At 43.7% G+C, this 12,877-nt stretch overlaps 1 protein-coding gene across 1 annotated transcript in view; it reads right to left on the bottom strand.

The window, feature by feature from the left end:
* Window positions 1-12,877, bottom strand: part of P4HA3 (prolyl 4-hydroxylase subunit alpha 3) — a 44,356-nt gene that overhangs the window by 11,597 nt on the left and 19,882 nt on the right. The window contains 4 exon segments of the mRNA XM_023764045.1: window positions 1,311-1,487; window positions 1,719-1,882; window positions 4,233-4,284; window positions 9,682-9,833. Coding sequence (XP_023619813.1) covers window positions 1,311-1,487; window positions 1,719-1,882; window positions 4,233-4,284; window positions 9,682-9,833 — 545 coding nt within the window.

Genomic DNA, 12,877 nt, shown 5'->3' with positions numbered 1-12,877 from the left:
AGCACACAGCACAGTGTATTGTAGATCTCTATTTCCCCGTTAAGCAGTGCGTCCCCAAAGGGAAGGACCCATACTTCATCTCTCTGTGGGAGCCAGCCCCCCGCAGCGTGTCAGCGTGTCAGCGTGTCAGCGTGTGGGCACGAGCAGGCTCCGTCTCCCGACCAGTGAGTAACGGGTGCTGGGTGAACAGCACACCATGACGGGCACCCTCATGTGGGTAGGTCATGGGCCATTTGTAAAAAGGCGCAACATGTTAGAGTGGAGAGGGAGACTGTATTATAATTTCCCTAAATATTTGCCACATTCTCTGGGCGACAACTAAACGTCCCCTCTACACCGATGTCAAGCTTGGCACAGCGACTTGCAGTGCCTTCCCTGTGGGAGACTCCAAGATTCTCTCTCTCAGCGTTGCTTTCACCAACGAAATGTGAACAGAAGTAACGTCTGACACGCCCAAGCAGACGCTCTAAGAGCCAGCCGGGAGTTTGCCATCTCGGTCTGTTCCCTCTCCCACGAGACTGGCAATGTCCCAAACAGAGGCTGCTCTGCAGGCTGGGTCTGAGTGAAGACAGCGGTCCGAGCTGCAGCCAGCCCACCACTGACGTGTAATGGGAGAGAGCAGCAGACTTGTCTGCTGTCCCGGAGATTTCGTATGCTTGCTGGCGGATGTAACGGAGCCTGAGAGAACGGGTGCCAGGCGGAGGGCGAGCCGCGTGACCATCACCGCCCCTCTCAGTGCCTGTTCTGGCTCTAGCTTCATGGGGGACCTTAACCAGTCAGGTCCCTTCTCTTCTCGGGGCCTGTTTCCCCTTAAAATAATAAAGCTGAGCTGGATCATCTCTCCACTCTGTAAGTCTGTAAATCTGGACCAGGATATCACTCTTGACCCTGTCATTTCACCCTTTTTTTCTTTTACCAATTACATAGAATGATGGACATTTTGGGAGGATACCTTTTTTTCCCCCGGTTAAATTGATATACAATGAAACACACAGAACTGGAGTGTACTATTTGGTGAGCTTTGACAAATGCCTACAGCTGTGTCCTCCATATCCCTAAGAAGATATTGAGAGGACATTTCAACACCCCAGAAAATCCCTTGTACCTTTCCCCAGCCAATCCCCTCCCTCCAGAGGCAACCACTACTGTGATATTTTTGCACCATTGATCAGTTGTACGGCACAGCTGTCATTTTGAATTCCTGAACCGCTGAAAGGTGTAGTTGCTCAGGCTGTCTGTTCTCCCACTCCTGAGCTCCAGGCCTGTGAAGGCACAGAAGGAAGTTCTTGGCAAGCGTTGGGGACACTCACCCACGGTTCTGCCAGCCCTCTAATTTTCTGAGCCTCCAAGTCACTGACAAAGTCATGGTAGAGAACAACATCGGGCTCCAGGTGGATGACCTCCTTCCGGACGGGCTGGAGCAGCAGGTAGGGACTGGAATTGGTCTCGTAGGAGCAGTGGAGGCTCGGGATCTGGTAGTGAGTAGGCTGGAAGGAAAGGCTGGAGTCAGCATACGAGGAAAGGGTAGGAGCTGGCACGAATTTAGGGGAACTACACATGAAAACAGTGGACTGTGGGAGATCCAGAATGCGGTCACTGATGCTGTCCAAGTGAGTGTGTTTTTTTTTCTTAAACTAGCCTTTTTCCTCACATTGCCCCAATTCTACTCTCTCTATAGCCAAGCGGTTCCCCTTTTCTCTTTCTCTGAAAAATCCTACCTGGGAGCCCAGGGTCTGACACAACCCCTCGTAGGTGGCTCTGGTCTGCAGGTGGGGCACATTGGGCCTCTGGATGACAGCCTCCGCGACGGCCTGGTTGGCGCTCTCTGCCAAGAGCTTTTCATATTTCAAGACATTCCTGGCCATCCTCTTATTATCCGGGCCTGGGAGAAAGCAGAGCAGGGATAATGCAGATTGACAAGCAGTGGGCCCGGGAGTGCGGCCACGGTGTCCCACAGCTTCACTGTCACCTTGGTAACTCCTGTGTCCCCGGGGCCCGCACTCCCAGAAGAGTACCGGGTATTTTAAGAAGACTGAATTGGGCCTGATAGATCTGAAGGTGTAAAGGACTTTGGAAAGGAAAGTGGCACTTAACACTCCTAGACCAAGGGATCATCAGGACGGCAGCTCTGGGACAGTGCATGGTCAACTTTTTTTGCATAGGGAATAATCTTCATCCTTTCATTCGTTCATTTAGTCATCTATTCAGTAAACCTTCAGCGAACATCTGCTATACACAGATACTGTGCTAGAGCTAACTTCCTAGCGTTTACAGTCTAATGGGGAAGAGACATTAAGTAGTTACAATGAAACATGACAAGTGAGTGCTACGAAAGAGAAGTTGAGAGCCAAACCCTATAGCAGAGGCCTGGCCTATTCCTCCTGGAGAACTGGAAGCTGATTAATTCCTGACGCTTCCAGCTCCTTCAGAATTCCTAAACGGCCTAGACACAGAGCAAAGCAGTATGGGACATGGGGATTCTAGCTTTAGTTCTAGCCCGAGTTCCTGTGGGGTCTTGGGTCTTATTTGTGCCCACTTTGGCTGCAAGATGCCCTGCGAGTTGGCAACTACCCCTGGCCTTCTAGCCTCTGTCTATGATTCTCAGAAGAAGGTGCTAAATTGCCGAACTGGTTTGGCTCAGTGGATAGAGCGTCAGCCTGCGGACTCAAGGGTCCCGGGTTTGATTCCGGTCAAGGGCATGTACCTTGGTTGCAGGCACATCCCCAGTGGGGAGTGTGCAGGAGGCAGCTGATCGATCTCTCATTGATGTTTCTGACTCTCTATCCCTCTCCCTTCTTCTCTGTAAAAAATTCAATAAAATATATTAAAAAAAAAAAAAAAAAAGAAGGTGCTAAATTGCTCTAATGCTTCCAAAGCATCTTTCTCTGTGGAGCTCGGTGTGCTTCTAACCGCGACCTCCGCCCTGACAAAGGAGGGAAGGAGGGGACAGAAATTACCACCTTTTTTTTTTTTTCATAAGAGGAGAAATAGAATTCTGAAGAATGGAAATGATGAACCCAAAACACCAATGAAAATACTGCAAAGCCAGAAATGGAACTGGGAATCTCAATTTGCTGTGTCCTGCTCATCCACCTATAATAGTGCACCATATGGGCTCTCTGGGACAGGCAGAGATTTTACCACATCAAGCACAAAAATAAAGGAACAGTGGGTTCTCATTCTGCCTGCACCACTAATTGCCCATGTGTTTCCAGACCATACGGCTACTTCCTTATCCTACCGGTTTGCCAAATTATCAGAATGGAATAACATTACTAAGTGGATTTATTCAAAAGTGATAGATAGCCGAAACCGGTTTGGCTCAGTGGATAGAGCGTCAGCCTGAGGATCAAGGGTCCCAGGTTCGATTCCGGTCAAGGGCATGTACCTTGGTTGCGGGCACATCCCCAGTAGGAGATGTGCAGGAGGCGGCTGATTGATGTTTCTCTCTCATCGATGTTTCTAACTATCTCTCCCTTCCTCTCTGTAAAAAATCAATAAAATATATTTTAAAAAAGTGATAGATAAAAAACCACTGTAAAGTCCTACATGAAATATTTTATAACTATTAAAACATTATATTGATTATGTATCTTTTTTTAGAATCTAAATATCTTATTAAAGGAAAATCTGGGAAGCCATCTGCTACCAAAATTGTACACAAAAATATCCAAGCAGAGAGCTAGGCTAGAAAGTCTCTCTCTTGTTCCACTCTGGTGAGGGGCCAAGCTCCGTTCTGTGCTAACTGGGCGGGATGCTTGCATAGCAAAGTGAGCCCTGGTTTAAAGGAAGAACTGATATCTCTTTGTAGATGTGAATAATCCTGCTGAGTCACTCTCCTTGCACACACAGCTCCCCTTGAGTTCACTAGTTCCCAGGTCTACTTCCCAAACCTGGGTCTTTCGATGTCCCTGAAGAAGCTGGCTCCCAATCCAGGACCTATTCCCCACTGAATAAATATTAATATATAACTGTTTGGGGGGGGGTGGAGGAGGAAAGGACAGATTAGTATCTTCTTCTTAGCATTTTCCAACTCAAACTCCCCCCACACTCACACTCCCAATGCATCAATCGGTATGTAAGACTTAATCCAAAATTAGAAATGTAACTTAGATTATGAAATTAGAAAAATAAAAATAGATAGCTGTATTCCACTTGCAGAAATTAAAGGCCAAGAGCAGAAGGGATTTCCAGCAACTCAGACCTGTGGCTTCTCATTTATCATTACGTACTGTAGAGAAGGAACTCCCGGGAGAGGCTGAGGGCAAATGAAACATTTCCCGCCTATAAAAAAAAAAGAAAGAAAAGGGAAAGAGTTTACTGCACTCAGGATATCTCCTCTGACCAAATCAATCAATGGATTTTCAAAAGTATTATAAGATATTCTTACCATAAGTAGATAATAAGACTCATTGAAATGGGCAGCAGACTAGAAATGGGGAGGTTCTCTGTCCTAATTCAGGATTTGCAGCCCTGATGTAAATCAGGTCTCCTCAGTTTCCTCACTTACCAGTGACTTATTACCACCCTTACCGGGGAAGGTAGAAAAATAAGTAAAAATAAACTTTCTTAAAATGTTCTCGAACCCTAAAGCATGCAAGACCATGTAACTGCAGGGTGTTATTATTTGGATAAATTTCAGTATTAAACTTAATATGAAACTATAAAAGTTTAGTTTCATATTAAGTATGAAAAATATACTTAATAAAGTAGATTTAAAAAGTAATATACTTAGTGATATACTTAATAAAGTATATTCGCTTAGTAAAAATATTTTTTTTTCTCCAGGCTCAATACTTTCTGGAGTCGACAAAGTTAGTGGAAGTGTGCTAGGCAGTTAGACAGGCACGAGCAGAGCAAGGACGATAGGCCAGGTACAGAAGGTCACCAGGGTGGACGGCCCTGGGTGCCTGGCAATGGGCAAAACTGGGAAATCCATTCAGACCTGACCTTTCATATTGTTGGTCATAGGGATTAGCCCCCCTGACCTTTCATATCGCTGGTCGTGTGGCTTGAGCCCTACCCTGACCTTTCCTCCCCTGGCATGTCACTAGTCATGTGGTATAACCCCCTGGAGGAGGAACAAGGGGCCAAAGAGTGGCCTCATGCGACTCCCATGTTGGCCCTTGCACAACCACTCCCTTAAGCCTCAACCCCTATGGATAACATATAGGCCTCAGTTGTGTTTCAGTCCCAGGCCCAGGAAAGCAGCAAAACCAGGTAAACAATGCCATGGCTGACCTCAGGACCAGCTACATTGACTAATGAGCCCTGACCTGGTGCCCACCAATCAGTGGAGACCATGACCCTGAAAGGACACACCTGGAAAGCTGATGAATATTCTATTGAGATCCTCCCCTGGGACCTTCAGATAAATAACCCTCAAGACCAGCACCCAGGGAGGCTCTCTCTTGAGCAACCCTGCACCTTTCTCACCCCCTTCCCTCCAGTGCATTTTCCTTGTCTCTGTCTTTCTCCTAAATTCCAAGGGCCCTTCTTTTGCCTCTAACTTGTTCCTAAGCCCATGCCCAGCTGGCTCACTTTTCTTCCCTCTGTGACTTTCTAAATAAACGTTAGCTTGTAGCATTTGAATCGTGGCTCTGAATTCTTTCTTAGCCAGAACTCAAGTGCTGAGGTTGCTGAACCCAGGTTCTATCTGACCCCACTGGTCTCACACCTGGTGCTGTTTTGCTGCCAACAGGAGGGAGGCAAAGGAATACCTCACCCTGAACCATTCATACCACATAGTAATGAACTCTTCCTGTAGCCATTCAACCTTGGGCAAAAGTAAACAGGACTTAGACAAACTTGAGGAACAGACCAGGTTAGGTGGGCTGTCTCCTTGCTCTGGGATGATGGTGAACTGATAGAACTCTATTTCCTTCTGGTCATTTTATTTTTGCATATCAAAATTTTTATTTTTAACCCTAGCTGGTTTGGGTCAGTGGATAGAGTGTCAGCCTATGGACTGAAGGGTCCCAGGTTCGATTCCAGTCAAGGGCACATGCCCGGGTTGCAGGCTCCATCTCCAATAGGGAATGTGCAGGAGGCAGCCAATCAATGATTCTCTCTCATCATTAATGTTTCTATCTCTTTCTCCCTCTCCCTTCCTCTCTGAAATCAATAAAAAATATGTATTTTTTTAATTTTTATTTTTAGTGATAAAAGCAATAATAAGCACATTATAAAACATACGAGACAGTGTCCATGGGTTATGCATATATGCATACACGTTCAATGGGCTAATGAAGGGGCCAATCGGGGAAAACAGGAACATATGTAATACTTTCAACAATAAAGGTCTTTAAAAAATAAAAAAACAAATAAAACATATGAGAAATAGAAAAACAATGCTCCACTGGAACCCAGCACTCCAAACACTCTGGATAACATATAGTCTTTACATAGTTATAAAATACATATTCATATCCTGATTGTTCCACTCAACATGGTTATCAAGAATGGTTTTTATATATCATTACAAAATTAGTCTTCAGAGACAGCATTTTAAAATTATTCTTTTTAAATGTGGTAAAAAAAAACCCCACATAAAATAAATTTACCATCTTAACCACTTCTAAGCATACAGTATTAAATATATTCACACTGTTGTGCAACCAATTGCCAGAATGTTTTCATCTTGCAAAACTGAAAGTCTGTACGCATTAAACAACACCCAATTTCCTCTTCCCCTCACCCCTAGTAACCACATTCTGCTTTGTCTCTATGAAGCTGACCCATACCTCAAATAAGTGGAATCCTACAGTATTTGTCTTTTAGTGACTGGCTTGTTTTATTTAGCATAATGTCCTTAAGGTTCACCTATGTTGTGACATGTGTCAGAGTTCCTTTTTTTTTAAGGCCAAATAATATTCCATTATATGTATATACTGCATTTTGCTTATCCATTCATCCTTTGATGGACACATGGGCTGCGGCCACCTCTTAGCTATTGTGAATAGTGCTGCCATGAACATGGGTGTGCAAGAGATTGGGCATTTTTAATGGGTGCATTTTATTTCATCAAGAAGCTACATCACAGATGACCTAGCCATTCCACTATTGTGGGACATACAGATCGTTTCTAAATATTTAATGTAATTAATTATTCTTTTTTATACTTAACAGAGGAATAGTTAAATAATCTACTGACATCTGCCGAAACCGGTTTGGCTCCGTGGATAGAGCGTCGGCCTGCGGACTGAAGGGTCCCAGGTTCGATTCCGGTCAAGGGCATGTACCTGGGTTGCGGGCACATCCCCAGTAGGAGATGTGCAGGAGGCAGCTGATCGATGTTTCTCTCTCATCGATGTTTCTAACTCTCTATCTCTCTCCCTTCCTCTCTGTAAAAAATCAATAAAATATATTTTTAAAAAAATAATAATCTACTGACATCTTATAATGTCAGATATTAACTAAGGGTTACAGTTTTTCAAACTCTTTTGAAATGAAGAGAACTAATGTAATTTTACGTATTTTTAAAATGAAGGTTTTTTTTCATGTAATAGTTATATTTTATCAAGAACAATGTTAGAATTACTTTTTATGTTTCAGTTAAATTTCTTTGGAAATGTGTATACTAAATAATGTTAAATGGAAAAAGAGAACATACACTTGTGGTATATAATATAATCATAATTGCTTCCATGTATTGAGTACATATGTGTCAGTGTTAGGGTGTTACACGTATGAGCTCATTTAATCCTCACAACTCTTTGAGGTGAGCAATGAATGGCAGTAGAATATGCTATCCCCAAATATGCCTTTTTGGCATAAGGATAATTCTAAGCTAAATATTTTGAGAAAGAGCAGACGCAGGAGACATTCTGAAAACCAGAGTAGTGTTACCCTTTTGTAAGGGACATAAAGGGCATCCCCATTTGTAAGTATCTCCCTCCGTGGGCTAGGAAGGGAAGGACGACTCTAAATCACAAGAGAATCTTATCCATTTAGATCAGGGAGGGCGGTGTGAGGGGGAGAGATCAACCAAAGGACTTGTATGCATGCATATAAGCATAAGCGATGGATGTGGACAACAGGGGTGAGGGTGAGGGCAGGACTGGGGGATGAGGGGACATTGGGGGGATAAGGACACATTTGTAATATCTTAATCAATAAAGGGAAAAAAAATCTGCACAACAACCTTACCTTTGTTTACCATGTTTTTCTGGGTGACCTCCCATAACCGGCCTCTCCTCATAGCTTTATTTCTTTGCCTTTAGCTGAAGCTGATATATATTTTTTTAATGAAATGAAAGGTCCATGAACAGACATTGATTTCTAATTTACTGGGGGTAAAAAAGGGGAACATACAGGGTCTATAAGACAATGCCTTATGTGTTCTATTACTGTTGCATAAAAAATTGTGCTGTCAGAGCACAAAGAAGGAGAGTCAGTGGAGTCTCAGGAGAACTAAGAAAGACTTCACAAAACAGGTGACATCTGAGCTATGCCTTGTAAGATGAATAAAATTTACCAGACAAAGCACGATTGTGGGAAAGGAGATTTTGTCAGTGAGTAGAAGAGAAATTTAAGTCATCACGGGGGAGAAGGGGAGACCCCAAATTTAACAATTAGACACTGGATTAAAAACCCCATCTTTCAGGGTAAGCTGCTTTAGTTTATCGTCTCTGAGTCTCTCAGTGTCAATTCTCCATTTTCTTCCTCTATTAAAATTCAATCACTTCCTGCGCTTTGCTGCATCACAGTGATTCGATTTCAGTTTTAATATGTAGCAATTGAGCAAGAAAGTTAGGAGAGGCACCCTGCTAAGTTTTATAACAAAGATCCACTTACCAGAAACTTCCATGAGAGGAACCAGACCATTTGCTGCACTGAGAACAGATATGTTTTGGGAGCAACACGTGGGGTTGGACCGCCCATATCCTCCTCCCTTTTCTCAGCAAAAGGGGGAAAGAAAAAGGAATGTAGGGCGTAGAACTGGTTTATTAGCTTTTGAAACTCTAAGGAATTGGCTCCGCAGTGACTTTCTCAGCCTATTCTTGAAGACTGCACAAAGCAGTTGGGAAATGGGGTTAGCTATGCCAAAAGATGACAGTTCCCCCATATTTAGGGAAATGAGCTTCCATCTGAGGGACAACAGGTCAAAGATCAACAGTGTCAAGGAAACACTGGAGGAGGCATTGAGCTGGTACTATGGACCAATAAGGCCCGCTCTATAGCTGGACACTAGTCATGTTACAGTTGGACTCGACTGCAGATGGAAGAGGACAGCAATCAAACTTCTTCCTTGGATATTCGCAATATCATGGCACAGTATCTGTGAAGAGTTATGAATTGCTGAGAGTGCAAAAGAGTGATCTTCACTGACCGTGAACCTACTAAACATGTGTCGATGCAGCTGTTGCTGCTACAGGTGAAAGACTGCCCTCCTACACGGGAGACGATTTCAAAGTAGTGAGTGCATTGCAAAGAGCACTGGATTCAGAGTCAGACAGACTTGGACAAGTGAACTTTGTGACAAGTTAGGAATGCTTTGGAGATTTCGTTTACTCACATATGAAATACAGAAATGATAAAATTACCGCCCTGTTCGACTCACATTTGGTCCTGTTAGGAAGATGAAGTAAATTAAGAGACATGAAAATGCTTACAGAATTGTAAAGTGCATATAAAGCATTACATTTATTGTGATGAAAGCAGTGAGTCTCACTCCCCTACCTGGAAATAGGCAAAGGCCAAGTGATCCAAGGCATCCTCGAGACTTGCCTCATCCTCTGTCTTCCACTCTCCGTAAGATCCTCGGAAGAGACTGACGGCCTCCTCCAGCCAGGGGATGGCATGGTAGTAATCCCCCATGTCATAGGCCACCTGTAGGAAACACAGGCACCATCATTAAAGCCTTAGTCCACCGGCTGAGGAAAGGACATGACATGCAAAGAGTGGGGGGCCTTTGGAATCCAACAAAGCCAGTTTTCATCTCAAATTCATTTAAATTCAATTTATTAAGCACCTATTACATACAAGGCATTGCACTGGGTACAGAGAAGACACAAGGATACTTGCATTTAAGGAATTTATAACCTGAAGAGAAGACAGATATGAACTCAGGTTAACTATAATACTGGACAGATTGACATGAATGCTGGAAGGAAATATATATATATATATTCTATGCTGGGCAGACATAAAAAAAGGAGGAGGCTTGAGAATCTCAAAAGGTTTCATGGAAGAAGTGGCATCTGAGATGGGACATCCTTGAAGAAGCCAAAGGATTTCAATACACCAAGACTGGGAAGAAGGGCATTTTAAGATGAGGGAATGCTAGAAACAGAAGCCAAAGCAAGAATGTGTTCAAATAACACATTGTGACTGTGGTGTAAGGTGAAGAGAAGCAGGAAATGAACTTAAAAGGGCAGCATGGGCTAAGCTAGTGAGAGTTATGAGTGTCTTGTTTTTAGGAAGATTGCTGGCAGCAGTGTGAGGAATGGACTAATTCATTCATTTATTCAATATTTACTGAGTGTTTGTAATGTACCCGGTAGTCCCTGCCCTTAAAGGTCATAAAATCAAGGGGCTGGTGATAAACCAATAATTGTGACACAATGCATTAGACACTATAATGAAGGTAGACCTGGGAATGGTATGAGAGCTCAGTGCATTGTTCTATACTAAATGTTGGAATATGGCAACATGTACTAGACATAGCACCTGTCTTTTAATAGCTCACCATTAACTAGAATACCAGAACTGCTAGTGGAATTTCCTGGAAATTGATGTAGGAGACAGCATGGAATTATAAAGTCGCAGAGCTGGAAGGATTCTTACAAAATGATCAAATTCAGGTATAACTTCCAGATAGGCAGAAAGGCAGCAGAATGTAGAGATACCGTGACTCTGCAGCCTAACTATAAGTCAATTCCTATCCCAGGCCTGCACTTTACCTGCGGTGTTATCTCTCTGGTCCCCAAGTTCCCTATTTGTGACAAGATTGAGTTGAAGAATTATAATAAAAAAATGACTGAACCTTTTCTGCTAAGTTAACAATTTATTTAAGATTTCCATGAGAGGAAGATGGCGGCATAGGTAAACACCGTTGACTGCCGCCGTGGACAACCATTTCAAAAATACAACTAAAAGACGGAGCGGACATCAACCAGAACCACGGGAAGGCGGGCGGAGGACAGTCTCTTCAACTAGAAGCAAAAACAACAGCATTCCGACGCTCAGCGGAGGCGCAGTGTGGAAAATTTAAAGGTACGGCCGGCGCGGTGGTGACGGTGCGCGCGCAAACGGGCTGGCGGCGGAGGGCGCGGTTGTCGTTTTCAATCCGGAGCGAGTCTCAGACTCTGGGCTACAGATCCGGGCGAGTCTCTAGGGACCCAGACTCAAACGGGAGAAGCGGGACTGTCTGGCGGCGGCCCCTCCGAGGTTTGCAGCGGTTGCCGGGACGGAGAGGCAGAGCCCCTGGGGATGGACTGAGAGCGGCCATAGCGGCTCCCTCCCCCTGCCCTGCTGAGCCCGCCCCGCCCAGGCCCTGCGCACAGCCATTTGCCGACCGCCTCAGGCAAAGGCTGGATTAGCACTGCCCCAGAAGACAGACGTTTCCCGCAGCTGATTCCTTCAGCCAGTCGGCCTGGTGGTCAAATCCCTCTAGTGTTAACTACAACAATTAAGGCTTGGCTAGAACAAGACTGCGTACAGAGACCACTAGTGGGTGCATCAAGAAACCATAAAAGATGCGGAGACAAAAAAACATGGCAGAAATGGATGATATGGAGCTAAGAATCGCAATTTTGAGGGTTTGCCATAAAATGGTGCAGAGCCTCACGAAAACTAATGAGACCCTCGATGCTACGATAAAGAAATTAGAAAGTAAGCATACACGGACTGAAATAAAGAATATTATACCCAATAGCAGACCAGAGGAGCACAAGAATCAAACCAAAGATTCAACAAAAAACACCCAACTGGAAAAGCAAAATGAAAAAAGAATCCGAAAGTGTGAAGATAGTGTAAGGAGCCTCTGGGACAGCTTTAAGAGGTCTAATATCAGAATTATTGGAGTGCCAGAAGATGAGAGACAGCAAGATATTGAAAACCTATTTCAAGAAATAATGGCAGAAAACTTCCCCCATCTGGAGAAAGAAATGGACTTACAGGTCCAAGAAGCACAGAGAACCCCAAACAAAAGGGATCCAAAGAGGACCACACCAAGACACATCATCATTAAAATGCCAAGAGCAAAAGACAAAGAGAAAATCTTAAAAGCAGCAAGAGAAAAAGGCTCAATTACCTACAAGGGAATACCCATACGACTGTCAGCTGATTTCTCAACAGAAACTTTGCAGGCCAGAAGGGAATGGCAAGAAATATTCCAAGTGCTGAATACCAAGAACCTACAACCAAGATTACTTTATCCAGCAAAGCTATCATTCAGAATTGAAGGTCAGATAAAGAGCTTCACAGATAAGGAAAAGCTAAAGGAGTTCATCACCGCCAAACCAGTATTATATGAAATGCTGAAAGGTATCCTTTAAGAAGAGGAAGAAGAAGAAAAAGGTAAAGATACAAATTATGAACAACAAATATGCATCTATCAACAAATGAATCTAAGAATCAAGTGAATAAATAACCTGATGTACAGAATGAACTGGTGATTACAATAGATCCAGGGACATAGAAAGGGAATAGACTGACTATTCTTGGGGGGGAAAGGGGTGTGGGAGATGCGGGAAGTGACTGGACAAAAATCATGCACCTATTGGATGAACACAGTGGGTGGGGAGTGAGGGTGGAGGGTGGGGTGGGAGCTGGAAGGAGGGGAGTTATGGGGGGAAAAAAGAGGAACAAATGTAATAATTTGAACAATAAAGACTTAATTAAAAAAAAAAAAAATAAAAAAAAATAAAAAAAT

This window comes from Myotis lucifugus, unplaced genomic scaffold, assembly GCF_000147115.1.
Source record: "Myotis lucifugus unplaced genomic scaffold, Myoluc2.0 scaffold_313, whole genome shotgun sequence".
Lineage (NCBI taxonomy): Eukaryota > Metazoa > Chordata > Mammalia > Chiroptera > Vespertilionidae > Myotis > Myotis lucifugus.
The sequence above is the reverse complement of the archived record's forward strand: the minus strand, read 5'-3'. Positions and strand labels throughout refer to the sequence as shown.